The 20,401-nt window shown below is 37.0% G+C and overlaps 1 protein-coding gene across 2 annotated transcripts; it reads left to right on the top strand.

Moving 5' to 3' along the window:
- The first annotated feature begins 1,423 nt into the window (after positions 1-1,423).
- LOC139979594 (folate receptor gamma-like) lies at positions 1,424-20,078 on the top strand. Of its 2 annotated transcripts, none has more exons than XM_071990549.1 (6): positions 1,424-1,583; positions 8,560-8,772; positions 12,204-12,392; positions 13,210-13,345; positions 14,217-14,383; positions 15,451-20,078. In XM_071990549.1, the coding sequence occupies exons 1-6, from the start codon at positions 1,533-1,535 to the stop codon at positions 15,565-15,567; spliced, it is 873 nt and encodes a 290-aa protein (XP_071846650.1). In that variant the 5' UTR covers positions 1,424-1,532; the 3' UTR covers positions 15,568-20,078. The 2 variants fall into 2 exon arrangements, with proteins under 2 accessions (XP_071846650.1, XP_071846651.1); XM_071990550.1 differs by having other exon boundaries at positions 1,439-1,552.
- Positions 20,079-20,401: the final 323 nt, after the last annotated feature.

Raw genomic sequence — 20,401 nt, 5'->3', positions numbered from 1 at the left:
TTTCCGACAAAATGGCGACGACACCTATTTATTCTCCGTTTATCTGCAAATTAGCAAGGCCCGGAAAGGGTCATTTCCTGCAATCTAGGGAGTATCTTTATCCATAATTTTTCTGTACGCTCCGCGCCAACCTGTGGTGGCGCTCCGCTTAGATAGTGTTGAAAGCGCCCCTACAGACCATTCTTGCCCCCCCCCCTGACCAATACCCCAAGCTCCGCCACTGCCCTTACCACATTCAAAACGTCTTTGCGAGTACACTACGAGTAATAGCTACTCTCTTAAAGCACCATCGAATATACAAAATTACAATGTTTGTACAGACTTTTACGTGCAATCTGCAGACTTGAGACCCATATTTTAGGGCTAGGTATTCGCAGCATAAAACACTCGGGAAGTGCCGTTTCCGGCCATCTGGGGGTTTGAAAAAACCCAAAATTTTCTTGTACGCTCCGCGCCAACCGTTAGGGCGCTCCGCTTAGATAGTCTCCATACATTAGCCCCCACAATAATTTTTCCGTTCCGCCGCGCCTGTCCCCCAGGACGGCGATTCGTGGCATGGACCAGCATTTGCCTTCTCAAGAGTTGGGAGCTATGTAAATGTATGAGCATGAGGATTTACAGTTTAACACAATTTTTGCAGTTACAGGCTGGTTGTAAGAAATTTATAACCTATGAGAAATATAATTTCTTGAGAAAGATGATCCCAACTTTGTTTTATAAATATTTTAGAAAACTACACCTGGGAAACATTTCTTTTAGAAGTAAATTAACATCACCATTGTACACTTTTGTCGCACCAAATTGCATCTGAGGGCATTCAGCAATAGAAAATTTTCCAAAGGCGAGGGGGGCCCCCATCCCCTTACACCCCTCCCCCATATCACTCTAATGCCACTTTGGCCCCTCCCAAACAAAGGCCCTGGATCCGCAAGTGGATATGACAATCAGTAAATACTCGCGAAATAATAATAGATTCGAAAAATTCATAAAGTAATCACCTAATCATCTCGTCCATTCAACACTTTACAACAAACTGATGAATCACGCCCACATCAGAAAATTGCAGAGAAAACTCTTAACATTTTGACGGCATCTTAACTTTTTCCATAGACATCCCTTATACGCTTCCGTAACTAACATACATTATTTACGGCCCAGATTTTCCAATCAGACGATCAATTACGGAGGTTTATATGTACCATTGGAAGAAAATTTATAAATTTGGTATTACAATTTAATTACCACATATGGATTTGTTCTTCTTCCTTTTTGTTTGTATTGCTACGAAATATTAATTTGTTATGAAAAATTTACAATTTGTTTTAACAAACTACTGTTTTTTTTGTTGAATGACACTGCCTCATCTCAGCTCCCAGTATACTGTAGACCTCCGTCCGTAGTAGAAACGTAATGTTGCACTTAATATATTATTGTTTACATCCAACTTGCCCGCTCTCTCCAGATTCGGCTCTCGCACGTGTAAGGTCCGTGAACAGTCCTGGTACTGGCATACTGCATTCGGGAAAAAGCTGATGCTTTGTGCTTGGTCAAGGTACCATAGTTTTGTTGACAGTCCATCAACAGTTAGTCAAATAGTAGATATTGTTGTTAGTTATCGAATAAATATGTGCAAGGTTTCACAAATATATAGGAACGTTTTCCTTCAGCTTAGACAGTACCATCGATCAAACTTGAAACAAAAAAAGAGTTCTTGTTAACGTCGCACAACTAGACTATGGTGCAGTATAATTACATTGTGGAAGGTTGCCAACATGATACCATCCTATTCATAATCATAAGTATTGGCAAGGGTTACCCCAGATACTTTCATATTGGCCATGGATACTAATTTCATATATATTAGCCCCTAGGCCTAGTTTGACATCTACATTAGTCCCCAGGTAAGCTATACGTTCATCCCCCCAGGCCTACTATAGAGTTAGGCTAGACAAAACTGTTCAGCAAATACTAAATAGGCAGTAGTAGTGCTTACATACACTACATGTAGTAACTGATATTGCATAATCCTAGCCTACCTTAGGCTATTGCCAAATGCTTTGCAAAATCGTGAATAGTTATGTAACAATATTTCAATAGTGGAAAGTTTTGTATATTGAAGCTATGACTAAAAACTACACAGTGCTATGGCAATTACAATGTCAATACAGTATAGTATATTGTTTTGAAATAGTATACTACTGTATCTTCCAGTTTGTGGCCTTTCCCCCTCCCCCCACATGCTCACACACATGCCCATGCATTGTCACACAGAATGTTAAAATAGCATGGGTAACAAATTTTAACACAGGCTATGCCTATGCTAGGTTAAAATATGCATGTGTGGTTATCAGTTTCCACCTGCAGCATAGAAACAATATGTGTACTAATAATGTTACAATACCTGCAGTGTAGGGTATAGAATGAATGCAATATATTCATGTCATTAGCCCTTGTTAGCATCAGAACAAGGATGGAAACACAGGGAGGCTTATGAATATTGATTTATTTTGTGAAATAGCAAAAACTACTTTCTGTGCAGATAAAATTTCCATTTATTAATTTGTACCTTGTTTTCCACTGTACTGATAAGAAAATGATATGGCACTCTGATAAGGGATGTCAGATTAATTAATTTATGAGATATTTAAATGAAGTTATTAATGTTGTCAAGTTTATCAAAGATAAGTTCAACATTGATATCATGTTACAAGACCCCCACCCCCCGCCCCCCGCCCCCCCCAAAAAAAAAAAAAACCAAAAGCAAAATGTATGGTCACCTCTATCTTAGACAGTCAGCATCTTCATGTACAGCATACAGTAATATTGCAATGGTTGGCAATATTTTTTTTATGTGTGTGTGTTTTGTATCATGTCAGTTATAAGGAAGGAAAACCTTGTAATTACAAAATGTTTGTATGTGAGTAATAATTGAGTGTATGTAGCACTGTATTCCCCTTCATTTTCTCAGATTCATAGCCTGTCCAGACTTAAAGGAAATGTTTTTAGTAGAATTCATTTGCTGAACTGTTCTTTTCTCTTTGAGAATTTGAGAGTAAATTCCAACCTGAATTCCTTTTTTTAAGTGGTCCTTCAGAAGAAAGTAACAAGATACTGTATTGAAACAGAAATTCAGCTCAATAAATAATGAAGTAAAGGAAATATATGTGCCTGGACAGATAATTATGTTAAATTTTATGTGATTTAATATTCATTTTTTCTGAGTGGATGTGTTCTGGTTAGGTTGATCAAGGGCTAAAATGTGTTAAGTAGACATTTGGTCAGATACCAGCTTCAATTTATGTCTGGTGTTAAATCCTATTTTGTGTGCTAGACACAGCCAATGCTGAAGGTTATGTACAGTACTTTATCAAACCTTATCTCTAAGTAAAGCCGTTAGTCAAAGCTGTTAGCCTATTGATGACATGGCTTTATCATTGTTCAAATTGATTTCTTATCTCAGTGTGTGTACATTTGAATTTATTTCAACAGCTGTGATGCAGTAAAGCAAAAATGACTGTCCTATATGACAGTCAATATAAATACTATCTTGTAGATATTATTATAAATATTATTATATATCATGTCCAGAAATTCTATCATCTTACTTTGGGAGCATGACAGCACATGGTACGAACAAAACTAACCGTAATATGTGGTGATACAAAACAAAAAAAGGGGAGGTATTGTGGGCATGGTAGGTGTTACAGATATAAACTATAGAATTACTGAATATGAAATCTCCAAGGTAAGGTCCAACAACACTTATGAAAGTTTACTCTGTCATCTCATCTTTAAAAAGCTTTGCAAGACACCGTGGGTGCAGTATATATCTCACAAGAGGCCAAACTTTTATTTTCAGTAACAGATGGAATTCTTCAGTCATGGATATAAAATTACATATCCATACATTCTATGCTGTGGTACCATCTCCACTAACATGTTAGGGAACATAAGTCTGTATATCACTCGGTTTGTACCACTCAGTCGTAGAGTTACATTAATTGACAATATTATCAGCTCTCTGTTACTGTACTGTAATATTTAAACTGTGTGTGAATCAGATCTGCAATTTATAGAACACAGTGTGTCATGTAACTTACTCGGAATGGCCCGTGAACTGGTCATTAAAAGCCTGAATTCGGTACCGTACATCCCATTAAATGTTATCAAAAATAGCCTGTCGTAAACATCTTGAGTAAATACTGTAATTCCTACAGTATGTTTATTTACTTGCTGAACAATGCAGTATTTGGAATAAGTCTATGTTCTTACCAGTGCTTTGATTGTCCCAAAAGCAATCCATCAAGGGTTTATGATGCAGTATACTATTTTTATTAGTCACCATTGTGGGTAATGTTCAGAAAATGCACCTTGTTTGTAGATTTATCACATGCTGTTAAAGTACTGGGAACACCTAGCCAAACTGTCCCATATTCAGTACATTTGTTGTGTACATGTGATCATCTCATTTAAAATCTTTTGAAGTTTTTCGAAAAGCTCTTTTCAGTTCCAAGATGTACACATTTCAAGTTTTTATGAATCTGGGAAACTCATTAAATATGTGCAAACTGTGACGTGGAGTGTTGTGCTCATCAAAACTTCTTATTTTAGGCCTTAAGCCCACATATATCTTTGTTTATGTAACGTTGCTCTTTTCAAAAAAGACAAAATATTTCAAACAATTGCCTCAGACCACAAACCTCTGTGTTCAGTGACCTTGAAATGAAGCTTGTAGAAACAAGGAAATAACAGAACAGAAAATAAGGCAGTCACTCTCTTTACATCATCAATGTGTACAATTAGCTATACATGTTTAGTCATATAATAAAACTAGAATTAAGAAAAGACTTGTAAAATGGTCAATCTTTGATGGATTTTGATGGGAGTTGCAGACTCTATTATCATGATTTCTAATGCCTATTAGAGAGATTAGGACAATGTTGTTCATAGGTGTCCATAGGTGTCCACATTTAAAGCACCCGTGTATAGGCTTCACAGAAGATGGGTTCTTTCTTTAGCTTGTCAATGTTTGCAATGTAAGAAACTTCTGTAACTGTTTAGTAATTAAAGGAATTGTATTAATTTTCTTCCTTATGATAAAGAAGGAAAACGATTTTTGTTGTTCTTAACTTCTTGCATGTACTAATAGAAATATACTGTACATTAGGTGTACATTCAATAGCTGTATTAAGAAGCTGTTCCACTTTCTCGCTTGCTGCGTACTGTACTGCCAACAGGACAACAGGACGTGATGGATATATATACTCATAGCTCACTGGAAAGTTTATACTATTTCCTCCAAGTTGGTGATCGTTGTTTAACTTTGACTTCCCATGATCAAAAAAATCTAATATCTATTCATATGCATATGAATCACCTCTTGGTTGTACACATACTTTCCATGCATTCTTTTATTTATATATTTTTATGAATGTTTAGTTCACAAACATATGATGCAGACTGTAATATAAGGCTGAAAACAAGATATGTATGCTGGACAAAAGGGATGCATTGCAGTACACTACAGCCTACAGTACTGTATGTGTCACATGGGAGCTAATATGCTGTACATTTTCAGCTCTTCGACTTTTTGGACAAAACGTGGGGGTAATCCTGTCGGTACTTCAATCATTGTAAAGAAAAGCCTTTTGGCATGATTCCTAATTTGCAGTTCCGCTTCACAAAGTTTCCTTAATTTATGCATCCTGGGCTAGGCAGTCAAGATTGAGATCTGTGATTGTCCATGGAACATTATGTAATTACTGAAATTGTAAATGTCTGGAGTTCAGATCTATTCATACCATACTTAGTAATATAAATTGTACTGCAGAGTTTTAAAATGATTGGTGAAACAATGCATTCTTAGACTCAAATTATTCATCAGGGGAAATCTTAGAGTTGACTTTGCTGGGTCTAACAATTATCTGCATCTGTGCTCACTGCCACTCTACACAACTACGTGTGTGCACCAGATCTGCCAATATTGTAGTGTGGTTTTTTGCTTGTTTGCTTGAAAATTTGGGTGACCATATTTCTGTGTGAAGTACCAACAGCTTTAATAAATGTCCCCCAGGTAAGTTACAAGAATTTCAATTATGTTTTACTGTACATAAAGATCATGAACTTACTGCTTGGACCGGGTCAAGTACAGTAGACAGCTGTACAGAACAACAAGTTACTAAATGGACTGGTTGCAGTAAAGTAGACACCTGCTATACAGTACCTTTCACCGTACACTTCTCCACAGTAATGTATTAAACAGGTATATACACAATAACAACTTGACCCAACAACAGGTCAAGCTCAAGCGCTGGACACCTGCTCAGTGCTCATCAAAGTACTCTCACCTAGCTTCAGTACAAGTATGGGTGTTGTATCCGTATATTATACAGTACGTCGAGGACAGAACGCTCTCTGTCCAAAAAAACGGTTAGTTCAATCGGACCCTTCACAAAATGCTCTGAATCCAGCAAACTGGTTAGTTCGTACCAACCCATTCTGCAATTAAGATACGAATAATCTTGTCACATTCGTCCTTGAGTTGACGATATGAAACATGTAATACCATAATTGAAGCCAAACCGTAAGTTGAGTTTTGTGTCTGAGGAACCAGTGTAAAAAGGGAGCCCTGTATAATGGTACAGTCACTTCAATACTTGATGAACCTGTTAAAATGAAAGGGACGACCAATCTCTCAAAAACTACAGTACAAACTGTTTTAAATAATAATTATAATAATAACACTGTACAACCTTGACTGATATATTTTCTACATGGTCTTCAAGAAATTAAAAATATTTTTTGGCCTGAGGTCATCCTTAAAAATGGCAGATGGGTTTGCAATCTTTCTTTAATTAGGCACTTCACCTACAGTACTGGCAATAGTCCTTTACACATGCATTTTTTGTAACCACCACACAAAATAAGCCCTATCTACTATATTGTACATAATGTAGCCAATGAATGCGAAGTGGTAATATAAAAGTATGAAGCCCAAGAACTAGGTTTGGTATCCATGGTTTAACCTTTGTCCTTACTGGAAGAAGGTAGCATGTTTCGTAGAATTCTGAATGATGAGGACAATGACAATATTCTTCTTATATATACCAATTTCTGATGTATCCCTGTAAGATCAAATTTAATTCACAATGATGTCTTTTCTGGGGTCACAAACAAAGGAGACATCACAGTGTGTGATAGAGGATACTGTATATGTGAATCAGATCACCTTTAAGAAATTTAATAACGATATCAATTTCATAAAGCAGCATGCATTTAAATTCATTCAGAATCTATCATTCTACTCTGTTTAATGTTGGAGGCTTGGAGCAGGACTTGATTCTGCTCACTTTGCAAATTCAAAGACTTAGCTTAACTGTTATATATATATATATATATATATATATATACAGTATATATATATATTAATTTATATACATGTATCTGTTTGTTATGCAAGTTTCTACTGCGGTCTTTTGAGTGCGCAGTAACCTGTAAATTGCTTGATAGTGGGAACCAATTATCTTACAATTACGATCATTTAAGAACTTTATTCCCAGCAAAAATAAAATGAAGAGTTTAATTTGAAGAACCATCATTGTCATAAAGGGGCAATAGAGTACCTCAAACAGTGTCTTTCCAATGTGTTTCTTTGTTTTTTTCACTGATACAAATGGGACTCCCTCTACAATTGAATCGCTGCTAAAGTTTTATGGAATTCAAATCACTTGGTCACACCTTAATGACGGAAAAACGACATCCTTCAATTTTTTAATAGCAAATGCAGTATCTAATACTCAAAAAAGTCTTTAACCTTGTGGCATGCGTCCTCCATTCTCATATATAACAATTCGTTTCTGATTTCTGCCCCAAAATTAGAGACTGAAATTTGTGGTCGTGGTGTATCTTTTTCCAACAGGTATGAACTTGTCTAATTATACAAAAGAGTGTAAAACAATGAACTTATTTATCTAACATTCTTTAGTTTATCTGATCATTGTTTCATAAGTTAAAGGTAGAGAAGTTTTCTTCTGTTAAATATTATTGTTGTCTCTGACTTCATATCCTCTCAAAAATTATCTGGATAAAATCCGGCTGGACATAGTGATGGATCCGGCCAAATCCGGTTCTGGCCAGATCCAATCATTTTGGATCCAGAGCATCCCCTAATGGAGAATGCATCACTAGCTGTACTGTACACTGTAGAGCATGCATTTAGTTAATGCTTAAATTTTGTCTTTTCTGCAAGGACCCATACACTGGCCATGGTGGCTGGACAGATTGCAGCTCTCAGGCTTGGTCCTAACCATAACAACTCCCTGGTCTCAACTACAACACTGTACCAACAGTAGAATAGCACAGTATCTACATAGGGACGAAAGGGAAGAGAGGATTTCAATAATCCTCAGTTTAATGCAAGCACTGTACAGTACCCTACAGTACTGTACAGCATGTATGATCAAAGATGTCACAGAAAGTGAAGAGTGTGGATATCAAATCCATTTACGCCTAATTTATGAATTTCACAGATCTGTTAATTTGTTATTATTTGTTTGACAGAACGTAGCAATGGCTTTGCTGGTGAAACTCTCGCTAACAGTCTTCTTGGTTTTGTCCCATCTGGCTTCGATCAGCTCCCATGGTACCCACAGTACACACTACACCATAGATTCAAATGTCAATGAAACAGCCCTGGACAAATATCTGAACCGGTGTATGGCAGGCATCTCGCACAAAGACTTCCCGGGCCCTGAACCAAATCTACACGATCAGGTGAGGTCAATCTGAGGTAGTTTTGTACTGATATCTCCAGAGATAAAAGAACATGAGAGACTTTTCAACTGTGGAGAATGTATTGACCAGAAACTTTAGAAAGTCATAGGTCAAATTTTTTAAATATCGATATCCATGCATCAACTCTTGAGATGATTTATATTTGGTTTCACTTAAATAGACCGTAGACCAGGGGGAGGGGGGGGCGCCTTTTGGCGGCCTGTGGGGTAAATACGACCGTCGACCGGTGAAATACTTCAGTGTGGTACCACAAACTTTCAGAACTTAATCTGCAGTACTACTGTACTACATGTTAACCACCTTTAAAGGCCTTAAGGTTTGAGTATGGCATGAGCCCACCTGCAGATTACTCAACCTACTGTACAATAGTACAGTATAGTACTGTAGGTCTACATGCAGAAGTCAGAAATAGTCTGGCTCTTTGCTCCAACTTGTGTATTTCACTGAGAACCCCTGCTATGTACCCATGTTTTTGCATATCGATATACTGTTCTTAATGTACTGTAGGTCTATACAAAGTCAGTACAATAAGGAATGCATGCACTAATGAAGTACCATACATACAGTATGTAAGAGTATGTAGTTAATTAACCGATAAAGGGAGGAGCATCTGGTACTTTACATCTGGTACTGTACATCTGGAGCAATTTAATGCAGATTGCTATTCAAATAATGTATGGACAAAATGCTGCGCAGAGCATGTACCTACAGTACAGTATAGACATCCAGTGCTTACTTAATGTACATAGCAAGTTTGTGTTATAACCCCAAAAAATTCCCCATAGCAGGTCTTATTTTCATGGCTTTTGTCTTTCAGTCAATTCTTAATAAGACTTCACAAACTAAGAGCATGAACTTACTGCATGATATTCTGGTACTATGTACAGTATTATCCATGTAGGGAATTACCAAGTTCACATGTTCATGTTTCAATGGGACAGTTCTCTACTACAGTGATGTCCTGTACACTAATACACAGTATATGTATGGAGAGAGGCTGGTCATCTCATTGTTGCTCAGATTCTGGTATGTGTATGAGTGTAGCCTTTGTAGATTCATTCTGTTATCATAATAGAGTTGTTTTGATACCCACAGAGACTGTTTATAAGGATAATCTTTTGGCATCGTTCTGTGAGGTAAGGTACCCCATTTATCCTCTCTGCTCTGGTGAACTCTTTGTAAGTCCCTATGATGGAGAAATTGTGCTCAAGTTGCAAATTCGTATTTAGAGTCAGTTGTGCTCTGGACAATGAATCAGTATTGCAGCAGTTAAGTCAATCCTTTTGATGTGATATTGTTATGTAGGCTCTTTAAATGCTTCTCAGAGGTCATTAGTCTGATCCCTACCCTTTCAAAATGAATTAAGTAAAAGGGTAACAGGACAGGGGGAGTTGGAATTGAAAACAGTATGGCTAGACCTACAGTGTAATGTGTAATTAAAGAGAAGAGCATCATTCATTTATTAAATAAAGGCTGTCAACTGTATAGGTATACTACACTGTATTAGGGCCTATGCAAGGCCCTTATACAGTCAGGTATTCGTTCCCTGCAAAATATAGTATACATGTCAAGTGCTACAACTACTGTTCTATGCTGTACAGGCTTATCTGCCACACTTCAGTGTTATTGATTGATTTATTGATTAACAACTCCCCAGTAGTTTTGCAAATGGGTTGAGAAGTTGTGTCAACTACTGTAGGGGGCTGCCTTTTTGTTGTAAAACTGTCATGTGAATTACTTTGGTGAAACATTTTTTCTTACCTACTTAACTACATTTTTGGGTATTTTCAGAGTGACTGTCGACAGTGTACAGCAGTATAGCTTTATACTGTATGTTGTAGAGCCAAGGTCAAAAACTACAGAGCAGTATAGGTGGCATCTTTATAAAGTACAGTACCCACTCTTGTGTGTGTGTGTGTGAAATGATCAGCCAGTTGGGACAATTTCCTAATGCTAATACCTCTCTTAACTGTACTCCAATATCATGCTTCAAAGCATTGGTATTAACAGTTCAAACAGTTTGTGACCATGATTTGATAGAAACATGATATTCATACTGCTCATACTGACAATAGTAGTGCTCTGAAGCCGGACTTGACACTACAGTATAGAAAAAAATGGTCCCAACTGGGTGGAAATGACCCTCTCATTAATTACAAGTATCAGCACATCTGGTAGAAGTGGCTTGACTACATACCACACAGAACTGTACTGTAGTCAAGCACGCAGCATTACAGTAGGTCAGTCTCTCAGACGAAAGAAAAACAGCGAGAATTATGTGGCCTTAAATAACATTTACAATAATTACATGAAATACTGTAGTACATGTATACTCGAGATGCTAAACAGGAGCTTTCCAGACAATACAGTAGGAGATAATTGACACGGTGAATATCTCCAAGACCCGACATGGGTACATACAGTATAAATTCTTGCACTGTAGGAAAATTAACATCTAAATTATGTTTACTACCGCCCGGGAACATTTAATGCCACAATAGTAGTTCAGTCTGGTTCTTGATTCACTGTACAGGATAATTTCTACAGTAATGTACTGAATGAAAGTGGTGGGCAATGTATCAAGCAGTCAAAAGAATATTTTTAAGAAATAAAGGTGTGGGCTACCTTCTACCTGCATAGTCTTGATTTTTATATACTGTATGATATTAAATTTTTATATATATAATATTATAAATATTATACAGTATAATATGTATAATATATCATTTTCTGTGGTTCTCTTGGAAAGGTACTGTACATGCAGTCAAATCTTGTGTCTATAACTGTTCGACATGCACATACTGTACGTTCATCCTGGTTTCATCCTCCCTGTCCCTTCCGTCCGCTCGTCTGCAGTAACGTATTGTTTTCAATATCTACTGAACTGTAGACATGTAGTTAATATTGACATCATTATGATTTCTGATGGCCCCTTCATAACTACGGATAGGTTTAATGCTCAATTAATTTTGACCAAATCGCACCAGTGTTTTAAAATTACCAGTCCTCTAATAACTTTGACGTGAGTAGTACAGTAATTAATTTCATTTTTTGAAAAACTGGTAAAACTCTGCACTGAAGCACTGTCTGTTGTATAGGTAGGCTTCTGTTGTATAACAGAGAGACAGACAGACAGACAGCAGGAATATCAAACCAGCAAAAACTCACATTATTAATTTAATATCATTAATACTATAGCAAACAACAATTACTGAACCTCTGTGGAAAGGATCTACCAACTTCATGTCAGTGAATCTTCTCTCGTAATTAAAATATGACGATTTGTTGTTGCATCGTCTTCTTTAATTTCATCAGTCGATTCACGAAGATGTGTCTCGATTTGTCTGATCAGAGCCTGCGACTTGACCTTCGTCCTAATTATTGTATTTTTCTTATTTTCTCAACAACAGTGTGCCCCATGGGCAGAGAGAGCATGCTGTGATCCTGTTACTACCTTTCAGTTTCACACCCATGAGACGTGGTATAACTTTGACTGGAACCACTGCGAGAAGGAACTGTCAGCCTCATGTCAAAGGTGGATGGTACAAGATCTTTGCTTCTACGAATGTTCCCCGAATGTTGCACCCTGGTTGGTTGAGGTAATTCTCGGAGGACTTCCATTTTCTCTTTGAGTTTAGTTATGTCTTTGTTTTTGTTCAGTTACTATATACTGGTCATGCTTGAACAGATTTGTAGAAATGTTTACAAGTAATTAGTCAAGGGAGCAAAGTGAGCAAGCGAAATGTTAACATTGGTATCCTGTAAAGTATTTGAATTTGTTGTAGATGGCTCAAAATAGAAATGGTCATTAAAACCGCAAGGAATGTCTCCGGCGATACAGTACTGTAACTTCATCAAATCAGTCAGATTAGAACTCAGTAGAACGTTGTGTTTTATGTTAAAGTAGAATCCATAATTCTGCACGCAGCGAAAGACTCGATAAGTGTCGTCGAGGTCAAGTATAAATCTATAGCAGATGGTGATCGGGCTAATTCAATCCCTGGAATCACTGTCATTACTGTATGTAGTAAGGAGTCTGTCATTGTCAATGTCTGCCATTCAGAAGGATTCAAGTATCATTCGTGATTTTCCACAGGATTTATTGTACTATTGCAATCTATAAATCTATGGAAGTGTTATGGATAAAATGTAATGAATCAAATGAACTGATTCATAATTCAAAATAGTCGTGCAGGTTTTAGGACAGAAGTAGTTTGACTGTACATAAGCATTTTTAATTTTTAGCAAGCGGTTAAAGTAGTGAAATTTCTAGACCCGGAAAATGTATTCATGAACCCCATTATTATTTGGCTTTTTGTGCTATATTTTGTCTGTAAATATGAATATAAATTATGATAACCACTTTGAAGACCCTGCAGGATCCTCATCTGTTTTTTACTTTTCTTTGGCTTCCAGCATAGGATATCGATTCGAGACGAGAGATTTGTGGGTGTTCCACTGTGCAAGAGTGAATGTGATCTCTGGTTTAGTGCCTGCAAAAATGATTACACATGCAAAGATGACTGGTCCAAAGGCTGGAACTGGACAACAGGTATTTACTTCACTCCTCGCTTACCTGTCTCCTCACAACCTTAGCACCCGTTCTACTGTGCCCATAATGTCCATGGTAACCCTTTAACACTGTGCACCCTCCATGACCCGGCTCCCCGGTCATTTCCCCTCCTTCCCCTCCTTCTCATTCTACCATCTTAAGTGCCTACACACACTTTTCGATCAGAAATTTGCCTTTGGATTTAGAACTTACGGTAGCAGAAGCTTCAGGATTTTTTTCTTCCATCGGATATTCTTCCATTTTGGATATCTTAGACGTCCTTTCCAGCCCAATACATATCATTTTCTGGTATTAGGGAGGGATTGGGGGCTGTTTTTAGCAAGCGACCTTTGTACGAAGGTTTCTCCTTCTGGCGGTTGCGGGGTTAGCAGTTCCGCGAACTACACGTTGGCTCTCACCATTTTGTTTCTCACACTACGTGTGTTATATCGTAAACACGGTTTTCGCATATTTATATTGCTTAAGTGTTTTGTGTTGTATTGGGGTTTACTTCCGTATTTAGTGGATTTTCACTCACCCCTCCCCCCCCCTTCGTGGGGTTGGTTTTCTAGACCGTATTCGATTGACGATATATCAAGTGTTAATTTGCCTCGGGTCAGCAACCTGTCCAGATGTCCACTGTACAGCCATTCGATGACGTGTCAAGAAAACTAATAAATTTAAACTATGAACGGGAAAATATTAAAGCAATAAAGTAACAAAATAGGGGGGTGGGGTTGAAAGAAAGATGCCCTGATGACCACCAGTTGACATATAAATTTGAACAAAGTTTTCTGATAAATTGATATGGAAAATATATTGCAGAGATTACCAGAGGGTCAATATTTTTATTTTTTCTTCATTCCTTTAGGAACCAATAAGTGCCCCGAAGGAAGCCAATGCAGTACGTTCCAAGATACTTTTGAGACAGCAGAGAATTTCTGCCAGAACCTTTGGGGTGGTTCGTTTGAGGTAGTGGATGACGAGGAGCAGTGTATGTTCCTCTGGTTTAGTGGCGATGTCAACCCCAACGACGAGGTAAGATCGTGGTTGGATGAAAATAGTTGGCTGTAGTTGTTTGGCTGCCATGGTGTTTCGTGGCATAAGCAGTTTTCTCCTGTTTTGCTAGTCAATATTTTGTCATTGGAGAAGCACACCCGACCATCATTGGTAACTTACTGTGCGTCATTAATACCACGTTGTTCTTGATATAAACACCCCACCCCTCTCCCCCTCTCCCCCAAGCATAAAAAAATGCTATTCAGTGTAGGCAAAATATGGTTTTGGTGTTTCTTCATATATCAGACTGAAAAAATTATCAAGTCAAATAGTGACATCACAGAGCGAGTGGAACTTAACTTTTTCATGTTATTCGTTATAAATTAACTTTATTTTCTTTTATGAGGTGGCACTGTATTTAAAATATAAAAACGTAAAATATTCAAGGTTATAAAATCATATTCCACTGATATGATGAATTGTATCATTCACTCTAAGACGCAACACAATGCAGTCACTCCAATTTTGGTTCCTTTTTATGTTTTGGAAGCAGCCTGTCCAAAGTATTGACCCTTTGAATCCATCTAGAATCATCTTTTCGCTAAATGTAGTTTCAACCACTCAAGAAGCATCGCCTTATAGACACCTAGCTTACTGGCTAGGCAGAACAGAAGATAAATATTCCACATAAGTGACTTTGTAGAGTGGTGAGTTTCTTTTTGATGAAGACCCTGAGTAACAAGATTCAAGTTGATTGAAATGAAAAAAGGAATAAAACATGCTAGAAATAGGTTATAAGATATGCAGGATGGTTGATCTAGATAGAAGGATGCTGTGTGAAGTTGACTGGGTGGTGTTGACCTGAGAGTTCCAAACTGTTACCAGTGTTTTTAAATTGCTAGATCAGAGTGCATACAGATAGATGGGACAGATGAGTATCGTTGTTTCTTAAGACCTAGCTAAAACTAGCAAGTTTTAGGGTCACTGGTACCAGCGTATTCAATCTCTTGCTTGTCTGAATGCTTTGAAACTAGAAACAAGGGGGTGCAGATCGAAGACGTTAACTGTTCTTTGGGTCCTTTATTTCTTGACGTGTTTTTTTGTAGGTGGCGCTAAGGAAAGCCTTGGAACTACTGGAAACTGGAGGCCAGTCAAGGATCGAGAGCTGGACCTGTCTGGTGTTGAGCATAGCAACAGTCTTTTTGTCTTTATTCATCAGTTGATGAAGGCCTCACTGCATCACTGGTATGAACATAGTACTATAGGACACTACATGCCTTTACCATCCACAAGTTTTGAAATCTTACGGCCAAAGGAGTCATTTGGAAAAGCGGGATGGAGGATTTTAGTAACACAGCAACTGGAAACTGCGATGGTTTAATACCTGTGATAAAATTGGGGAAGAAATCTTCCGGATGATATTTAAGACATATTTAAGGGTCAATGGTCGAAATGGGATGAAAGGTAATCAGCTAAGAAATAGGAGGTACACTACATAAGGGTTGGATAGGCTTAACTTTAAAGAGGGCAGGACAAACTTTAGACTCTCCTGGGTCTGTTACCCTGCTGGGTTTGTACCCCGCAAATTCTTAATCAGCCGAAAAATATAAACAGACAAGCGAACGAAAGCTGTCTCTAACAAACTGTCTTCATTGCAGCTGTCTTCAGTGCCGCCTTGGTGGAATAATTTCACTGAGAATTACTGTTTAGAATTGTACAGGCTCAATTGTCTTTTTAGTCTTTTAAAGGGTATTTTTTTTTCTTTATTTTTTTGCTTGCTTGTAGTAAAATTAAAATATCTCAATCTGTTGTGCTAATGAGGTGCCTTACATTGAAAGAACAGTGACGTTTAGTTTGTATTCAAAAGAAGTATCTCTCTTTAATACTAATAATTTCACAATATAACATGGTATCTTCAAACTAGTTCTTTTACTGCTTGTAAGTTGTAACAACACTCTCCCACCCCTTCATACCACTTCAGCAACATTAGTCAAGATTAATAAAATGGCAAAAAAAGTGATACATTAGGATGGCATTTTGACTGGTTCATCCACAGTCTGCAATCTATGGGGCACGACCCAATTTTTCTCGCTGGTCTCTGTAATTTTCCAGAAATTCAGAAAATTGATGAACAGTTTTCGGAGCATTTGGACAGATATCGATAATTTGTTTTTTTCTTAACACAAAGTCCATAAGTCCAAGCTACAGTTTGAGCATCGAAAGATGCAGCAAGTTATGAGCTGGATTTCAATGGTCACTGACATCAGTTTGCTCGTATCGGGCACAGAGGATGTTGTGGTGAAGCAGAGGGGGTGATTAGGGTTATATATTAGTACTCTTGGAATTGTCAACAAGTCTGGATAGTAATTTTGAGATCCATCAGATCTTTTTTATTCAAAGGAAACAGGTCTTGGCTGATTGATATGGCTTCTCATTTTAATGGTGATCTAAAGGCAACTCTGAAGAAATTGATTCAATAAAAGTGATAAACATTTGTGAGATAAACATAATGTAATGCTGTGAAACTTTCTCAGGACACTTATGTAACATAGGTTGAATTCATTAATGCATGTTAATTTTTTCTTGTTTTATGAATATATGCAAATTTTTTCATTTGCTTTGCTGAATGTGAGCAATAGTAGTTGAATCTGCTTTTCTTGCAAACTATAAATTTGCAGCTGACACAATTTAGTGCTTCATTTCTTGTCATTCAGTGTTCCATCCAAACATGTAGTAACCAATTATTATTAAGTCTAGTTGACATTTTATTGGTCTTTGAAGGATTAGGGACAATATCCACAGGGACATGTGTCCAAGAAATTGGGGTTCAAAGGGGTATAAGATCCCAAGTCAATTCTTTTTGTCCCTATCCCAAACCACTCTGTCCCCAAATGACACAAAAAAACGTCAATGGTTTACACTATGTGAAATATTCGTCTCTGCAAATTGCTTCTGTGCCCATTTAATAAAGCAATTATAGAGAGATGTTCTCTCTTGCATGTTACCTATACCCATACTCAATTGTAATATTTCGGTTTCGGTGAAAAGTGTCCTAGTTGTTCCCTTTATCATTTGGAATGAACCTTGGTCAGCCAGCTTATGATGTGTATTGCTGTGTGTTGAATGCATAACGGAACTGTATACCAACATCGTCAACTCTTAAAGTCTGTTTTATGGCTGCTTATAAGGTTTAAATTAACTTGATGAGCATTCATTGCCAAGAATAAAAATTCTCAATTCACTCGAGTGTCAACAATGGATCATTTTGTTAGATCGCAACTTTCTTTCCAAAGCAAGAAACTTTCTTGACTATAAAATGGCACTAGTCGAGGGATACCATATTTTATTATTTGGTCTGATACAAATATTCCTTGATCTTGTATTCAATATTAAAAACTTTTTAACTTGTACACTGTAGTGTTTTATTTGAATGTTATCACAGGACAGAGACAGGTTTTCAGCACAAAATTGTTTATTCAGTAGAACAATTCCTGCTCATCATAAAGCCCCCATACCTAGTGTGTGCTATATGAATTTTAGTGAACTCATCTACATTACATTTTGCCCGCCTCCAAAATAAATTGCAAACCTTTAAAAAATCTGAAAAACAAAAACTGTGTCAAGAAAGTTGATGGCAGTTTGCATCATTTTGCAGGCTGCACAAAAAAATGCACGGTCAGCATATTTTTCTTGATTGATTTGGGGCTGGGGGGGGGGGGTGGTGAGTGGTGTGCTCATATCACTTGGTAAAAGGAAGTCATAGTAACTTTTATGCTCTAAATGGAAGTTAGTGCTGGAAATAGTTTTGATGTCTACAGGACTGTTATTCAGATGTTCCTCATGAAGTAGTTAATTTAAGTCAGTTGCCCCCTTAGGATCAGCAAGAGATTACGTTAATTCTTATATCTAGATCGGTCTTGGTATTTACTGTTTCTATAGTTACAGTCGTATTGATAAGCCGTGTCTGTCGCTTAGCTCCGTTCCTGTTGCTGTGAAATCGGAAGGCACATTTAATGCGATAATGTGTACATTGTTCTGAATGCTATGTTCATGTACCGTATGGAGGGCATTTTGAGGCATGGTAGCATACACACCAGAGCCTCACAAGACAAGGACAGGGTATGTGGATGTTGTGAACATATATACAAGTAATGTTTCATGCATGGTTGTATACATGCCACTGTGTATTTAACAATCCAATATTTGTATATATATATATATATATATATATATATATATATATGTAAGCCACATATTAATGTTATTCATGTGCATAATGTTTAGCAAGTGTAGTACATAACTTTCAGATCCTCATCATAATTGTAATGTCTTTTTGAAATTCCATTGATCATGACTATCTGTATTGTCAATCTAAATACTGCGTTTATTACAATGATTCAGCAATTTTTGCAACTTTTTTTTTAATATGCCATATTTATTGTGTGCAAGGACAAGCAATTGCAGTGGTATGGTCTTGACTCTTGGCTACATTTTATTCATCTTTTGTTTGATTTGCTCTGAATAATGTAAAATAATTATACCATTGTTGGCTAAATTGAAAAAAGACAGCAAAAGCAAGTTCTGTGTCATAAAAGTTCCTCTATCGGACAATTTTAAAGGTTATGCATGCTAAACAATATATAAATATATATGTTGTATGTTTTTTATGTCAAGTTACAATACTCACAGAATGATTCAAACTACCTTGCAGAGTTGGAATTAAGTTGAAGTTGATGACTGTGAATTTTTATTCAGCTTAATAGTATCCTGAGGTAATGAGTTCCTTTGCGAGCATAACTTGTTTATTGTTTTAAAATTCCTACATCTTGTGTGTTATATGATGGTAAAGCACAAATATGTCATGGGCTTATTTTGCCTTGCTATAGAATCATCTTTCATATCCTAATTTGAAGCTTTTTTTGTGAAATTGTTTGACAATTTGGAACTGAAACAGTTAACCTCCGCCCCCTCCATACCCCCCCCCCCCTCCTCCTCCTCCCATCTGTCTGTGCATGATTTGACATGTGAATCTTTCCATGGTCACCTTCTTTGAAAATTGTCTGTTTGTGTTTGTTCATGAACCTACCGTTTGTTGATGCAAACTTATTTTCACCCTCTCGTAGTAATGCCCTGGATAATTGCTTTCCTCCTAAGGATTGTGTATTTATTATTTGTAATTTTGGCTGTAACCATGTCATTGGGAAGCATCCAAACCCCAGTGTCTTTGTTCCGATGGGTTTATTTGTGGAGGTCTTTAGTTCCAATTGACACTGCACTGTTTTTTTTTACTTAAAGTTGATTTTAATTATAAACTGATTACAGTAAACTGTGGATTATCTGGACTCTCTGGACTAGAATGTAGCTGAGATCATGGAGCTTCATGTCTCTTTTGTGATTGGGTTTTAATGGTAGATGCTTTTAGTGCAATTGTCACTGCACTGTTTTGAATTGATTTCAGCATACTGTACTGTTTCTTTGTAGTACAGTAAACCTTGAAATAACCAGACACGCACAATAATACTGAAAAAATGACTTTTTTTCCCCTTCTTTTTTGAGATTGGTGAAGGTTAAAGATGGTTCGATACGTTTTCATAAAATAATTTTATGCTATTTCTATGTATATTATTGTGGGTTACTACTGTACACTTTGCAATACCGCTCAGGAGGCAGGTTCATAATAATGTGTTTTACATTCCTGAGATATAAAATAAAGATTTGTTGAAAAGCTATTAAATAATGTGCCTACTGTGTTGGTATTTCTCGAAAATGATAGTTTGTCTGAATGAAAAATTTGTTGTTTATATTTTGCAAAGTAATTTTGAGGTTTTGCATACATGTTAATGCTGTGTTGTACTATGTCCGGTAATGTGGCGGAACTGGATAAAGGTGGTGGCATTTGAAGCAATGAGGCTTAGCAATCCGGAGGATCTGGATTTGATTCCCGACCAGGTCATAGTAAGGTGGGTTTTCATCCAAGAGCAATCTACGGTTTTCCCATCTGAAATGACTTTGGAAATTGAGAAGATCCCAAATTTGAGTTTAAAATGTTGAATTGGA

The sequence above is a fragment of the Apostichopus japonicus genome, chromosome 14 (assembly GCF_037975245.1).
Source record: "Apostichopus japonicus isolate 1M-3 chromosome 14, ASM3797524v1, whole genome shotgun sequence".
NCBI lineage: Eukaryota > Metazoa > Echinodermata > Holothuroidea > Aspidochirotida > Stichopodidae > Apostichopus > Apostichopus japonicus.
Note: the sequence above shows the minus strand (reverse complement) of the source record. Positions and strands in the feature narration are given on the sequence as shown.

Coding starts and splice junctions, on each gene's coding strand:
- LOC139979594 (XM_071990549.1), top strand. CDS start 1,533: ATGCTTTGTGCTTGGTCAAGGTACCATAGTTTTGTTGACAGTCCATCA. Junction 1,584..8,559: donor TTGTTGACAGTCCATCAACA/GTTAGTCAAATA, acceptor TTTGTTTGACAG/AACGTAGCAATGGCTTTGCT. Junction 12,393..13,209: donor TTGCACCCTGGTTGGTTGAG/GTAATTCTCGGA, acceptor TTTGGCTTCCAG/CATAGGATATCGATTCGAGA.